Here is a 16,769-nt window from a genome sequence, read left to right on the forward strand (position 1 = left end):
GGGCAAAAAGGAAAAGGGCAGAGAAGGAGAAAAGAATGGAGAAAAGAAAAAAGGATGAAAAGAATACAAGATAACACCCTGCTTGCTTCTACACCTGCAGAAATGTTCGTATTACCAGCTTTTTAACCGAAAAGTGCATGGTACTTATCAATGCAAGATGTTCGTTTCGTTCGTCGTCTTCCGCTTTATCTGGGACCGGGTCGCGGGGGCAGCAGAATCCGCAGAGACACCCAGACGTACCTCTCCCCAGACACCTCCTCCAGCTCATCTGAGGGGAGCTCAAGGCGTTCCCAGGCCAATCGAGAGACATAGTCCCTCCAGCGTGTCCTGGGCTGTCCCCTGGGCCTCCTCCCGGTGGGACGTGCCTGGAACATCTCCCGAGGAAGGCATCCAGGAGACATCCGGTATAGATGCCCGAGCCACCTCAACTGGCTCCTCTCGATGTGGAGGAGTAGCAGCTCTACTCCGAGTTCCTCACCCTATCTCTAAGGGAGTGCCTGGCCACCCTACGGAGGAAGTTCATTTCAGCCGCTTGTATCCGGGATCTCGTTCTTTCGGTCATGATCCAAAGTTCATGGCCATAGGTGAGGGTAGGAACGTAGACCGACCGGTAAATCGAGAGCTTCGTTTTTCGGCTCAGCTCTCTCTTCACCACAACGGACTGGCACAGTGCCCCTATGACTGCGGCAGCCGCACCGATCCGTCTGTCGATCTCCCGCTCCATTCTTCCCTCACTCATGAACAAGACCCCGAGATACTTGAACTCCTCCACTTGAGGCAGGAACTCCCCTCCAACCTGAAGAGGACAAGCCACCCTTTTCCGGTCGAGTACCATGGCCTCGGACTTGGAGGAGCTGATCTTCATCCCAGCTGCTTCACACTCGGCTGTGAACCGCCCCAGCACATGCTGTAGGTCTTGGCTAGAGGGGGCCAGAAGGACCACGTCATCTGCAAAAAGAAGAGACAAAATCCTCTGGTCCCCAAACCAGACCCCCTCTGGCCCTTGGCTGCGTCTAGAAATCCTGTCCATAAAAGTTATGAACAGGACCGGTGACAAAGGGCAGCCCTGCCGGAGTCCAACATGCACCGGGAACAGGTCCGACTTAATGCTGGCAATGCGGACCAAACTCCTGCTCCAGTTGTACAGAGACCGGATGGCCCCCGATTCCACACTCTTGGAGCACCCCCCACAGGGCACCACGAGGGACACAGTCGAATGCCTTCTCCAGGTCCACAAAACACATGTGAACCGGTTGGGCAAACTCCCATGAACCCTCGAGTACCCTGTAGAGGGTATAGAGCTGGTCCAGTGTTCCACGGCCAGGACGAAAACCACACTGCTCCTCCTGAAGCAGAGGTTCGGCTATTGGCCGGACTCTCCTCTCCAATACCCTGGCGTAGGCCTTACTAGGGAGGCTGAGGTGTGTGACCCCCTGTAGTTGGAACACACCCTCCGGTCACCCTTCTTATGAAGGGGGACCACCACCCCAGTCTGCCAGTCCAGAGGCATTGTCCCCGACCGCAACGCAATGTTGAAGAGGCGTGTCAACCATGACAGCCCTACAACATCCAGAGACTTGAGGTACTCAGGGCGGATCTCATCCACCCCCCGAAGCCTTGCCACCGCGGAGCTTTTTAACCACTTCGGTGACTTCAGCCTGGGTGATGAAAGAGTCCAACCCCGAGTCCCCAGCCTCTGTTTCCACCAGGGAATGTGTGATGGCTGGATTGAAAAGAAGCTCGAAGTACTCCTTCCACCGTCTGATAATGTCCCCAGTCGAGGTCAGCAGCTCCCCACCCCCACTATAAACAGTGTTGGCAAAGCACTGCTTCCCCCTCCTGAGGCGCTGGACTATTTGCAAGAATCGCTTCGAGGCCAACCGGTAGTCCTTCTCCATGGCCTCACTGAACTCCTCCCAGGCCAGGGTTTTTGCCTCTGCCACAGCCCGGGCCGCGGCACACTTGGCTTCACAGTACCCATCAGCCGCCTCAGGAGTCCCACAAGCCAACCACAGCCGACAGGACTCCTTCTTCAGCTTGACTGCGTCCCTTACTGCTGGTGTCCACCACCGGGTTCGGGGATTGCCGCCGTGACAGGCACCACAGACCTTAAGGCCGCAGCTACGGGCAGCAGCATCGACCATAGATGTGGAGAACATGGTCCACTCAGACTCTGTGTCTCCAACATCCCCCGGAATCTGCTCAAAGCTCTCCCGGAGGTGGGAGTTGAATACATCCCTGGCCGAGGGCTCTGCCAGACGTTCCTAGCAGACCCTCACTATGCATTGAGCCTGCAAAGTCTGTCCGGCTTTCTCCTCTTCCAGCGGATCCATCTCACCACCAGGTGGTGATCAGTGGACAGCTCAGCCCCTCTCTTCACCCGAGTGTCCAAAGGTCGAAGGTCTGATGATACGACAACAAAGTCGATCATCGCCGGGACTACTGCAACGCCCCCAGAGAAGAGCAGGGGAGAGTCCCAGGGGAACCACCCAGCAGCCACAGTGCAGAAGCCCCAGGGAGCTGTAGCGACGAGCCCACAGGCCCTGCGGGCAGCCGTCTATACACGAGCAGATCCAGCCATGGACCCAGATACCCAAGACCCCGGCACATGTCACTCCCCAAGCAGAGGTCCGACAGAGCCCATGGGTCCAGGCCCCTGCAAGTAGCCACCGTGAGTGAGCCAGCACACATCAAAGCACTCAGCCCCGGATACCAAGAACCACAAGTACACCGGCAGGCAGAGACACCAACCACCGACAGGTAGTGTGGCGGGTAGGAAATGGGCCCCACATTTGATGGGGTGTCTAAACTGATCCAGGAGAGGGAGCAGCTCAAGACCCTACCTGACACAAAAAACAGGCACACACAGTCACAATCACACATTTCCACCCTCATGTGTACACATAAAAACACTCACACCCACCCAACGTAAAGACAAACAACAATGGACATCGTACACTCACTTTTCTTTGAATACATTCTGCCACATCAGTCATTTCAAAACTTTTCCCATGTCACACGTATGCACAGTTGACTGAAAAACAAACCGGTTTTTAGAAGGAAATGTAAAAAATAAAATACACAAATAACCTGGTTGAATAAGAGTGCACACTCTGAAACTAGTGGAATTATAAAATAATTCAGTTTTGGGAAGAAGACCACAACTAAACCCCTCCCACATTAAATCATATGCATCAGTATAAAAGCTTTTCTTCCATAGCTTCTACACATGGATCCTTCATACTGCATATTTCCATCGGATGACAAACACTCCACCAACTGAAGCTCCATAAGTCTTTCTACTCCTTCCTTTAATGGATCTCAACACAGCCACATCAGCAGGAAGAACTTTTTCTATGTCTTACTTATTCACCTACCATTGGTAAAGCTCAACCAGTACATGTATTCAATCATCTCCAGATCAGATCAGCTGTCTCTTGGAGCCTTCCACCTCTCTTCTCTCAATGTATTTTCTCACTCATCTATCCACAAGACAAGCAGTAAACCTCTCATTCTCTGCAGCAGTTTAGATCAGGCTCTCTTTAATGACTCCAAGCTTAAAAATGATTCACTTCGCTGCTGAGAGCGACTCTGAACGAGGAGACGACAGAAATTCCTATCTTATTGAGGAGGTGTGGTTGACCCTGTTGCTAGGTGTGATGCTATCTTCTAAGAGCTGTGATTGGTTGTTACAAGAAACCAAAACAAACAAATGCCCTCCTAGTAATCAATGGAGAGAAATGAACTGATGATAGACCATAGAGCAAGATTAAATTAATTGCCACACAGTTTGAACGTAGCTTATTTACATGCTCGTCATTATTTTGATTAGTCTATTATTATGTGTAATCTCCATGTTGGTCATTTTCATACAGCATCTATTTCATATGAATTACTTTCATATTAATATTAAAACTGCACAGTGGCGCAGTTGGTAGCACTGTTGCCTTGCAGTAAGAAGGTCCTGGGTTAGACTCCCAGCCGGGGGTCATTTTGCATGGAGTTTGCATGTTCTCCCCGTGCATGCATGGGTTCTGTCCAGGTACTCCGGCTTCCTCCCACAGTACAAAGACATGCCTGTTAGGTTAATTGGTCACTCTAAATTGCCCTTAGGTGTATGAATGAGTGTGTGTGTGGTTGTTTGTGTGTTGCCCTGTGATGGACTGGCGACCTGTCCAGGGTGTACCCTGCCTCTCGCCCATAGACTGCTGGAGATAGGCACCAGCTCCCCCGCGACCCACTATGGAATAAGCGGTAGAAAATGACTGACAATTAAAACTCAACATTTTATTGTGATCTCCTACTTGTATAATGAGGTTTAGTTTGGTAAAATGACCAAAACAAAACTATTGTTCATTGCTTATTTACAGTTTAGGGGGTAGATCCCTGCACCATGGAGCCAGTAATGTTTTATTAATTCACTGTTATTCATTGTCTCACTAAAGGTTCTCTCCTCTACTCTTCCTACATTTCCTCACATTAGGAGCTCTCTCAAGGCCTAAATAGCTTTGTGAATAAATTTTATCTTACCGAGGGAAAATTCTAAGAAAAATCTGAGAATTCAAGAAATTCTCAGATTTTTCTTAGAATTACGTCACTGGGAGCTACTTTTAATCGTTGGATTCCTTATGAATACAAGCCCAGATCTATATTTCTATGTTGATATTTAATCAAGCAGGAAACATAAGTATATGTAGTCTTACCCACTGCATATAGAAAGTGTCAAGTCTGGACATTTGCTTATGTTCAGATGTATTAAATTAGTGCTGACAGTGCAGATAAACCTTATTCACTAGACCTGCTATAGGTCCATTGCTCAGTTTGCAAGGAGCTGTGCTTTGTGGGATGATACACTAGGAGGTATGATTAGTGCAGAAGCCTTGCAGGCAGTTACTGGACCACTATTGTGTGATGCCACAAGTAGGTTCTTGCATATACACATGGGTTCCAACAGCACACAACATGTCAGGCAGCTGTAGGACATGACAACCCAGCCAGACTCAAACCCTGTGACCTGTATCCAACTCTGTCCAGTGCTTGTAATGCCAGGTGTGTCTGGATATCAACTTGTGATGTTTAGGTATGTTAGCTCTTATAGATGCAACATACAGATAGATCTGAATAACCAATTTAAATGTAATGTAAAAATGTTATCTAAATCCAAACACCTTTAAATGACAACTAAAATGTTTCTGATTACAGAAAGGAAAATGTATTCTTAAACTTTTGTTAAAACACAAAATTGCAAAGAGAAAGACGAAGTGTGTTATGGCTCTGGTGCAGAAAATTATTCACCTAAAGAAAGAAAAGACGGTACTATTTTAAAAGCTATAAAAATAATTTTAATGAAAACATTTAATTTTAGGTGGCATACAAAAAAAAATAAAAATAAATAAATCACAAGACATTTAGAACCAAGGTTAGAGTTTGCTGAAGACTGTTTAGAAGGCAGAAATACAGTCTTTAAATAGTCCGGATGTGTCCGAACTGGAAGCGCAGTTCTTGCTTCTGTGAGGACGTCGCTGCACAGCTCCATCTAAACTCCACTGGAACTTTCGAAAAGTCCTAAACAATAAAACTAGAATCACCGGGGCGATCTTAGGAGCTCCAGCTGGTGCAACAGATCGTCGGCGCTGGGTCTGCAGCGGACCTCTGCGCTCCAGCACCGGCCCAGCAGCGCCGCACACCGCTTCCCTTCAGGGGACATAAACACAGCGTGTTCGCGCACAGACGGCCGCAGATTGTGCGCCACAACCGCATACAGGACGTGTTGCCTGTCGCCCGTGTAGGGTGGCTCTCTGGTCTGAAGCTGCCACATGGTGATCCCAAAAGAGAAGATGTCCGCTTTAGGAGACACCTGCTCGCCTCTGAGCAGTTCCGGGGCTCGGTGAGAGTATGTGCCACATCCATGGCTCAGATGAGGGCTGATGGAGCTCACTTCACAGTCACGGTCCAGCTTCAGGGAACAGCCAAAATCGGCAATTTTACACACTTCTCCGCGTGACACCAGCACGTTGGCGGGTTTGATGTCCAGATGAACAACACTGTGGGAATGAAGGAAGCTCAACCCCTTCACGATGTCTGTGGAGTACTTCAGCCACCTGTCCTCCCCGAGCTGCTCCGAGCTCTCATAGATGATCTGCTGCAGATTTCTGCTGCCCACGAACTCCATCACGATCGCTCCGATGCTGCCTTCATTTTCGAAGTCCACCGGCACGCACGTGCTTGCGGCGATGACGCGCACGATGTTTTTATGGTGCAGATGTGCGGCGTTCAGCTCGGCCCAGAAACTCTGCCGGGAGGCCAGCTTGTTCTTTGTGTTCTTTTTCACTTTCTTCAGCGCAACTGTTCCCCCGAGATACTCCGCCTTGTAGACGGAGCCGAAGCCTCCGGATCCCACGGCTTCCACGGAGCGCAGCTGCTCCCAGTGGATCACGGAGGACCACAGGCGGCTGCCGACCTTACCGTGCAACCGTATGGGGGGCACCTGCAGCGTGGACCCGTGGGACAGCTGGAAGAGTGGGCTGCTGCAGGCAGCGATGTCCACTGATGGATAGATGTCCTTCGGTAACAGGCGCGTGACGGGAATGGGAGAAGGCATGGCGCGTGAGATTACAGGTGTGTTCCACTCACCTGTCCTCACCCAATTAATCATGGCCTGAAAGCAATGCATGCTGGTTAGTCTCTCTGGCGAGTCATATTGTTAGCAGTGCAGTGGGTGGAGGAAATAAAACCATTAAAAACAATCATTTGTTCAGACTCAAGTTCAGCATTATTAAGTTTAAAACATAATCATTCAGAGGGTAGAGCAGACATTTTGTTGGAAATAAAACAGACTTTATTTAGAATACAAAGAATGGGATTAATATTAGTGTTTTTATGGGTACCAGGAGTTGGAGGGAATGAGATGGTGGACAGGATAGCAAAGAAGGCAACACAAAACAACATTAGTTTTATAATTAATATTAGTAGGTCAGAGGCAAGAAATATAATTCAACAGAGAATCAGGAAAGAGTGGCAAGAAAGGTGGGATGAAGAAAGGAAAGGAAGATGGTTTTACAGAATCAACAAGATAGTAGGAGAAGTAAGAACAGGAAGAAGGAGCAGAAAAGAGAAAAGATTAATTACAAGATTAAGAATAGGACATACAGGACTTAATTCTACATTGTTCAAGATAAAGAAACATAATACAGGAAAATGTGATTATTGTGGAGAGGAGGAAACAATAGAACATGTCATATTGAAGTGTCAGAAATATGAACAAGAAAGAACAATTTTAAGGAGAGAATTTGTAGGTATTAAAGAAAATTTTATTTTGAGAGATACTTTGCAAAGAAGTTTAGGTAGCAAACATATTCAAATTATAATTAGATTTTTCAAAAGCACTAAATTAATAAATAGAATTTGATTGTTGTAATAGTAAATAAGATTTAAAACCATGAAGAACCACACTCCATACCAGTAGGTGGCGGTAATGCGTATCATAACGTTATTTGCCAACTGCCAAAAAATAACACAGAAGAAGAAGAAGAAGAAGTCTCTCTGGGGTCCATTTCAATGGCTAATAGAAAATACAGGGTAGTATGTGAAGTGTTCAGTTTAATTATAACAGGGTTCTTCAATTAAAACTTCCAGAGGTCCGCATGAATACCATTTCTCCCAGTGGAGGTCCAGCAATAAAAGTAATATAGTACAGATTTATTTCTTGATTTTTAGTTTAACTCGTTAAAATGTATTTTAAAATAGTTTCTTGTTCTTTAAGAAAATTCACTTGGCTTTGAACATGGGAGGTTATTCGTCGTCATCGTCACACCAACCTAACTCTGAACAACAAAATGGCTACAATGCCATCACCAATAACTAAACCAGTATATACTTGAAATATTGAGATCTCAAAACCCCCTAAAATAATGAATTTAATGAAAAGATACTGTTAGGTATTATTTAGTCAACTCAGAGGTAAGAACGATACAGTCAGAGTTACTTGCAGCAAGGGTAGCCCACTTTGCAGTGAAACTACAAAGTTTTGACACCCTATCTCTTTATTTATATGCACAATTCAACAGACAGTTCAGACAGGGTGTGTGTGTGTGAGACGGAAAGGAGGCTGGTTCACACGAAGATAACAATGATCTCACACACACAGGGAGGAAGGCATAGTGCAGGTGCCTTGCAACACAAAGTTTTTACACGAGTGATAACAAGTTTTTGCACCCATCCAACAGATACCATAACATTTATGAGAAGTCAAGATTTTTAAATGATGCAAAGTGCCTCACTGAACTGAAAATTAGTGCAAGAAATAAAAGGCAAAAGTAGCTCCTATTTGTATTCTTTCATCAAAAAATAAAATAATTAAAATAAAAAACTTCAAACATTTGTGATTTAAAAGTCACAAAATACCAGACTAAATACGCATTCATGGAAACAATGTTGTTTGCGAACAAGACCAAATAGCCTCCTTAAACCTAAATGGTGAGTGCTGTCTCACAGCAGTATGTTTAGTTTAGTTTATGAATTATTTGTCAGGGACCATGTAGAAAAACATCCATCTCACACTGAGAAGAGATGCTTTGAACCAGACTCACTGTAGCTAAAGCTACTCTCCATCTGCAGTCAAGTGTGCACAGCAATAAAACAATTCACAATACAAAATGACCATTAGCTCATTTATAAAATACTTTGTCTGTATTTCATATATAATAAAAAAATATATTTCCTAAAAATATTTATTGGTCTAGATGAAGTAATATTAAAATTACTAGGTACAGATACATAAACAGTAGATAATAAGGAATAAAAAGTGAACACAGTATTAGGACTTATGTTGGCACAGTTGATTATTAATAATGTATTTTTTTAGGTTTTGAGAAAATGTTCGCAGATCCAGAGACAACATAAGACGGTCTGGGAGATGATTCCATTGTTTGATGGATTTGAATGAAAACGTTGATTGTGCAAAGGTAGAATATCTTTTTGGGACAACAATTTTTGTGCAAAGTGGACCTAAAGTTGTTTGGTTTGAACATAGTTGAATGATTTTCCTTAATGAAGGCGGAGCAATATAATTAACAATTTTGAAAATGATTTGTAAATTTAAATAATCAATTAGGTTATTGAAACTTCGCATATTGTAATTGCTAAGAATAGTACAATGGTGATAATGAAGTGTTTTTTGTCTGACACCTTTAGAACATGTCTATAGAACGATCTGAGTCATTTCAGTGTGGTCTATTAGCCTGAGACCAACAGAAAATGCAATAAATGATGTGAGAAACAATCATAGCATTAAAAAAACATCAGAGATGCTTCGAATGTGAGACTGTTTCAGTATGTGTCTGAGAGTGAAGATGTTATTTTTGACTGAATTACGTACTTTTTTGATATGATTTTTGAAACCCAGAGTTTGGTCTAGGTGGACTCCCAAGTCGATTCATGGATGAAACACCTGTTGTGAGTTTTGTCGTTAAGCTCCATGCTAGAGAACAGCAAGTTGTGCAAAAAGTACTGAAATATTGAACAACTAGACCTGTGCATTCAAATGTTTAGAGAAAGTCATATTTAGTTCACTTGTGAAAACAGTGGATTTCAAAAGAAGTCTGGCCTTACAAACTGTGCAAAAAGGGAGTTGAAGGCAAATAGCAATTTACACCAGTCACCCTGATGAGCTGCTCAGACTCATGTGTACACTGGCTAAGGAAAGTTATTGATTTAAATCCTTTCCAGACTGACCTTAGGTTGCTGCTGGAATATTGATTTTTGAGTTTGTTTGTTTTTTACTGTAGGCCAATTTGGCTATCTTACCGTATTTTCCGCACTATAAGGCGCACCGGATTATAAGGCGCACCTTCAATGAATGGCCTATTTTAGAACTTTTTTCATATATAGGGCGCACCGGATTATAAGGCGCATAGAATAGAAGCTACTGCAGTCAGTCAAACGTTTGACTGGGGTTGCGTTATGCATCCACTAGATGGAGCTGTGCTAAAGAGAATGTCAACAAAACAGTCAGATAAGTCAGTCAGTCAAACTTTATTAATACACTACAAACCAGCGTTCTGATAACTCCATTCACTCTCATGGTAAGGTCTCCTCTACATAGAATTCTATTGAATAGAGCCAACCGCACGTTAGGAATGCATTGGAGGCTATGAAGTTGAAGTTGAAATCAAACGTTGGTTAAAACGTGAAAGGGAACTTTTCCCTGATTCAGTAAACACGTAAAAGAAACAGTTTGATGCACTAAATCAAACATTAGTACATTCACAATATAGTAGCGTTAACTGTTGAATTCTCTCGCTGCTGCTCTATTCCCATGTTCGACTGCGTAGCTGACAGCCTTGAGTTTGAACTCAGCATCGTAAGCGTGTCTCTTGAAAGGTGCAATTTTGGGGTCGTTATACACACACAAGTGGTGTTGGACTAGGAGTAAGCACAGTACAGGTGTTTACCGCTATTACTTCGGCGACGCCCCTGACTACGGTAGCCGTAATGCTGCAAGCGGTGCGGCTTTGTAGTTTACCAGTCGTACTGAAACATTTTGACAGAGCGCCGTGTACAACCAGTATGGATCAACCAATTAACCAATTGATCCATATATAAGGCGCTCCGGATTACAAGGCGCACTGTCATTTTTTGAGAAAATTAATGGTTTTTAAATGCGCCTTATAGTGCGGAAAATACGGTAATTGCATTTTTCAACTCTTTGTTGACATTTTTCCTTCCCAGAAGATAACCATAATAGAAGGTACTTTTTTCTTGTTAATCACATGTTTCACTTCCTTGCTTATTCATGGTTTGTCATTTGGAAAGATGATATTCTGTTTTGTTAGAATTATTGAATCATCACAAAAAATATTTTTGAGGACTTTGTGTCCATTAGATCATTAGACCATTTTCCACCATAATCTCCAGGATTTAAAACCCCAGGATTTGTTTTACCCAGGTAAAAGGAATCCCAAGGAATTGTGTACATTCTGTTTTCATTGCTCTAAAAGCCATGGACCATTTATCTAAATAAGCCATTGGGGAAGTTGTGAAGAAAACTGCAATACGCCTTTAGTCCAGCGGATGGCATTACTTTTTTTAATAGATACTTAGCAAATATATTGGTTTTTATTTAAACTGATAAATGATAGATGATGAACAGCTTTATATGGAAGCTCATTGCTTTCACCAAAGAATAAGACAATAGACATCTCTTCTCATAATTATGAAATCTCGTAATTATGAGAAAATATTTCTATTTTCTTATTTTTTGGTGAAAGCAATGAGCTTCCGTAAGCCTGGGAAGAGAGCCACTTCCAGCAGATCAGAGTGGGCTTTCACCTGAACAATCCCAAGGACTTAAGATGCCTGCGCAATGTTGACATACTAATATTAATGCCATCCACTTTAAGTAAACTCAATATTTCCCAGTGTCTCATACCTAAGATGAAATAAAAGCATATCAAATCCAATAGCGCAGTCATTGTCCACTCTTCTTGTTGTGTAGTCTATGGAAGCCTTTTAACATTTCTCATAATTACGAGATCTTGTAATTATGAGATCTTATCTCGTAATTATGAGAAAAGATTTCTGTTTTCTTTTTCTTGGGTGAATGTAATGAGCTTCCGTAGCTTTAGAGTTAAACCATTGAATAATTCCTTCCATTATTCCTTAAGTTGCACTGGATCCATAAGCAGGAATAGTTTAAATAATTATTTTACATTTATCAGCCCAGAGATGTTGCTTTACAACTACAATAACTACTAAACACTGATTAACTCACTTCCTTTTCTTTTATAATCATCAGGCAAACTCATGTCAGATAACTACAGCACAAACAGAAGCATTTTTCTAGTAAAAATTTAATTTATTAGAATAAAAAAAAAATGTGTCAAGACAGACGGAATTGATACATTGATTGTCCAATCATAAGCAAATATTCATATAAAGCAGATGTGTAGACGGTGGAGTAGATGATGGCAGGGCGTCAGGGTGAAGAGGATCATTGGGAGCTTCTGGGAAACTGCATCCTAACCTGGAACTGTGGTTTCTCCTCCTGCAGAGCTGTCTGCATTAACTACGAAAAATTTTAAATAATAAAAAGTTCACTCTCCACTAAGTTAGGTTTACATTAAAAGACAATCTTAGGGAAACTTGTATTTTTTATGTACAAGGAACATTTTAAGTGATCTGATGATTGCAACTGCATTAAAATATTTTCCTTACAGATCTGTGACAAAAGTTTATAATTATTTCCTACAGCAACATAAAATATAAACAAATACAGGCAAAAAATACTACAATTTATATCCTGGTACTTGCAGTTATTCACAACTTACCTACTAAGCGCAGTATATTCACTTTCAGTTGGCATGAACAGATAATAGGTAGTGGGAAATCCCATAGTGCTGGGCCAAGATCAGTCAGCAGTTAGTGGGGAAGTCCCAGTCCAGGCCCACCGGTTAGCTGATGCTGTGTTCCATTAACCTCGGAAGTTGGAACTCATCTACGAGTTGCAGCACCCAGTGTCCTGCTTATTTTTTTGTATTGCTTTAAACAGCAACAGCAGTATTACAACAACGAAGAAGGAAAAAAGTAAGAACTTTTCACTACTATTGATGCGAGTAGCAACCCTCTTGAATGCGGAAATTTAGTATGGTCGTGTTGCCCTGACTTTCCAACTCGTAATTCCAACGTTGGGGGGCGTTTCAGTTGAAATTTCCTACTCAGAGCCTGGAAATTCCAACTTCCTCGTAGGAAAGGAAAGGACATTTACCTTAGTAGTCAGACCAGATGGTTCCATTGGCTCAAGATCAATTGTCCAATTTAGCCTCCTAAGAAACTGCCCTGCGCAACTGAAAATGTCTGACTGAATTATTGGTAAATGAACTGATTTCATACAGCATCTTTCTGGTCATACAGATCACTCTGAATTCTTTACACTAGTGCCACATTCACCCAGTCACACTCACAAATGCGCACACATTCTTACATCAATGCGTAGATTGGTAGGCAACTTTGTTATGTTGCTGGGTCTAATATGTTCACTTTGAAACAGGTGCATACCGTCTCCATGTATATTCACACCTTGCATACATGTGGGATTTTAGCTCCCATGCTGACTTCAGCTAGCTGCATTCCACCTGTGAGAGACCCATTGTGTACATGTTTGCAGACGTTTAGCACCCTTGTCAAGGAAAGCGAGGTATGTCATGTTATAGATTTTTATTGCTCTTAATTTTACTTGTGAGAACTGTATATTATTCTATATAAAAATGTTTGGTTTTATGACTGTGAATGGAACTGTGGCACACATTATCTGGTGTAGTTGTCTTAATTTAGCATTTTATTACAGAATGTGTCATAATGTTAATGCATTCAGTTGTGTGTAGAACCATGTTTTTCAAACACTGCAATAGTATCCATGGTTTATTTTATTCTATTGTTTTTTTTTTTTACTGTGTCCTGTCAGGCTGAGTAGCACTCAGAAATGTTGTCTGAGTGCCAAGAAGAAACCCAACAGATTTACTTTCACAAGCGGAGCATTACAGCTATCGCTATTATGCTCCGCTTGATACATATAAAAAAAAAAACCACTTGATTAGAAACTACTTTGGGATTATTTAAATTGCAATGGACACAGAGATGACAACAAAAATACAGACCGTCCACAGCACCAGCACCCTTTGCACCCACCCCCTGCAGTCCATCCCAGTCTCCCCCTCAATCTCTCCCTCCCTCACATCAGACCAGGTGAGGAAGGAGCTGAGGCGGCTAAGCAGCGGAAAGTCTGAGCTATGCAGACCAGCTCTGTGAAGTCGTCAGTCACATGTACGACCTGAGTCTCAGTCTGGAGAAGGTCCCTGTTGTGTGGTTCCTGTGTTGTTCCTGTTCCTAAAACAATGCATGCCAAGGAACCGGCCCACTACAGATCAGTTGCCTTGACTTCCCGCCTGATGAAGACCACGGAGAGGCTCATCCTCACCCACCTCCGTACTGTGGTAAGCCCCACCTTGGACCCACTGTAGTTTGCCTACAGGCCCGACATTGGAGTAGAAGACTCTGTCATCTATCTGCTGTTGCAGGTGCTAGCCCAACTAGGGAGCTCCGGGAGCGCTGTGAGAGTTATGTTCTTTGACTTCTCCAGCACTTTCAACACCATCAGACTAGCACTGCTGCGGCAGAAGCTAGAAGAAACAGGAATGGACGGACACTTTGCTGCCTGGACCACTGATTACCTCAATGACTGGCCACAGTACGTGAGGCTGCGCAGCTGTGAGTCAGAGGTGGTAGTCTGCAGCACTGGGGCCTCGCAGGGTACTGTCCTGTCACTATTTCTTTTCAGCCTTTACCCTGCAGACTTCATCTACAACAAGGGCATCTGTCATCTCCAGACATTCTCTGACGACTCAGCCATTGTGGGCTGTGTGTCTGAGGGGAACGAGCTAGAGTAAGGTTCGGTCATCATGTACTTCGTGGACTGCTGTGAGCGCAATCACCTGTGCTTGAACACCAGGAAGGCGAAGGAGATGGTGATTGAGTTCAGGAGGACATAACCTCTCTCACCAGTGAACATCCAGAATCAGAATCAGCTTTATTGCCAAGTTCGTGCATACAAACAAGGAATTTGACTCCGGTACACTTTGCTCTTTTGTTCTGTTTTTGTATTACAGAATATACATATTTACAATGTACAATATACACATATCTAATAAAAGGCGCATTTGCAACATCTGTATGCTGTTGTTTGGTACTCTATTAAATGTTCAACAGAGAAACAGCCTGGGGGAAGAAACTGTCTCTGTAGCGGCAGCCTGAAGGTAAAACTCTGAACAGTTTATGTGCAGGGTGTGTGGGGTCTGCAGAGATTTTAGCAGCTCTTTTCTTGACCCTAGACCTGTATAAGTCCTTTTGAAGTCTCAATTAAGACTTCACCCTAAAATGCCCGCAGATTATATTGGAAGCAACTTTAAATCTTCAGCATGCCTTCCTGCTCCTCATCATCACCGTCTACCTCTAACAGTGGCATCACGGTGGGATGCTGAGAAGCCTTCCCTTATTGGTTGCGCATTTAAACATTTGCTCAGTTTGGCGGCTGTCAGAGCATGTCTGGAATGTCTGTTTTTGCATTACAGAATATACATATTTACAATGTACAATATACACATATCTAATAGAATTGGTGCATTTGCAACATCTGTATGCTGTTGTTTTGTACTCTATTGAATGTTCATCAGAGAAACAGCCTGGGGGAAGAAACTGTCTCTGTGGCGGCTGGTTTTAGTTCACAAAACAAACCTAAAATCACTGTAATAATGCAGAAAGATATGACACACAAACATCCTATGACCCAACCCTTAGAAGGTTTTGGTCCTACCCTTTGGCTCCCCATGATTATTTCTGGTAATACTTGTGAGTAATATAATCTTTGATACCTGTAAAAAAAAGAATTAATAGAGATACAAAAGTTTTAGTTCAGTTTCTTTTTAAATTCAGTATTTTTCAAGTGGGAGGGAAAACTCTACCACTTTCAGTGAGAGGGAAACTCAATCACTGCCGCCTCTTCTCCTGATGTTTCTTTCTCCTCTTCAGCTCCCAGGTGTAGACTGACCTGGAGCCTTGCGTTCTCACCCCTGGGGATTATTCTGCCCCTTCAGTGGGGTGAGAAATTTGATCTTCTTTCCCGATGTTTCCTCTTAAATTTTCCTGGACCTCAGCGAGGGATCTCTGTGGAGCGTCTGTTGCTGTACACTGACTCCAGTGCTACCAGGTGTCGCCTTTACCCTTGAGTCTCACCGCATGTGATTTTCTTTCTGTGACCTGGAATGGACCGGTCCACCTGGGTTCTGACCACTTCCTTTTGATCACCTTCAGCAGAACCCACTGAGCTTCCGAGGTGGTGGTGCCGTTTCTGGTCTCTGGTTCTGCTGGGACCTGTTTGGAGAAAGCTGTAACAACACTGGAGAGATCTGTAATAATCACGATGAGACATAGGTTGTTCACACTCAGTGAGAAACGGTAACCTTGTTTGTGGGCCTGGAAATGGCCTCCCTGTTTGCAGCTCATGTGGGGTCAAACCATGCCTCTGATTCACGGAGCCTCTGACAGACATCAAGGCTAACGGCAAGGCTGTGACCCAATTCATTTTGAGGGTCTGATTCATTCTTTCCAAATTTCCCTGGGACTGTGGATGGTACACTGTCCCAAAGGAATGTTTAAGTCCCAAATATTTCTTCACTTCTCTGAGCTCCTCGTTTTTGAAGTGGGTGCCATTGTCTGATCTTATTTTGGCTGGAAAACCATGTCTAGGGATATAATGATTTATCAAACACTTCACCACAGATTTGCTGTCTTAAGTCCTTCAGCATCCTGCCTAAAACAACAACCATCTGTGAACAGCTGTCGCACCTGTGGTCTCTCAAGGGGGCTGGCTTCTAAATCTGGTCTTATCTTTTCTGTCCTGCTAACCAGCTCTTCACATTGATGTGGTTCCTCCTGTGTTATTCCATCCGCCATGTTGATTCCCTCGTGAGTGTAGGTTATGTTGGTGCCTCCAAGATTTTGCTGAGCCTGTGTTGTCTCAGAGCTGTCATGGTGAAACTTTGAGAGTTCACATATGCCACCACACTGTGAGTTGTTACAACATTCAGAGGGTGTCCCATCACTAAGTGAGCTGTTTTTTTAATTAATTTTGCCAACCTTGCTGCATGTTGTGTGTATTGTGGGTGGTGTCTTTCCATGTTATCCATCATTACTGAAATGTACATCAGCACTCTCCTCTC

At 43.4% G+C, this 16,769-nt stretch overlaps 1 protein-coding gene across 1 annotated transcript; it reads right to left on the minus strand.

Moving 5' to 3' along the window:
- Positions 1-5,319: 5,319 nt before the first annotated feature.
- On the minus strand, positions 5,320-6,670 carry mos (v-mos Moloney murine sarcoma viral oncogene homolog). The gene has a single exon (XM_047350261.1). The coding sequence runs from the start codon at positions 6,653-6,655 to the stop codon at positions 5,585-5,587; it is 1,071 nt and encodes a 356-aa protein (XP_047206217.1). The 5' UTR covers positions 6,656-6,670; the 3' UTR covers positions 5,320-5,584.
- Between the last annotated feature and the right edge of the window lie 10,099 nt (positions 6,671-16,769).

Source organism: Girardinichthys multiradiatus, chromosome 21 (assembly GCF_021462225.1).
Source record: "Girardinichthys multiradiatus isolate DD_20200921_A chromosome 21, DD_fGirMul_XY1, whole genome shotgun sequence".
Taxonomy (NCBI): domain Eukaryota; kingdom Metazoa; phylum Chordata; class Actinopteri; order Cyprinodontiformes; family Goodeidae; genus Girardinichthys; species Girardinichthys multiradiatus.

Excerpts from the sequence above, each read along its gene's own strand:
- mos (XM_047350261.1), bottom strand. The coding sequence starts at position 6,655 with ATGATTAATTGGGTGAGGACAGGTGAGTGGAACACACCTGTAATCTCA.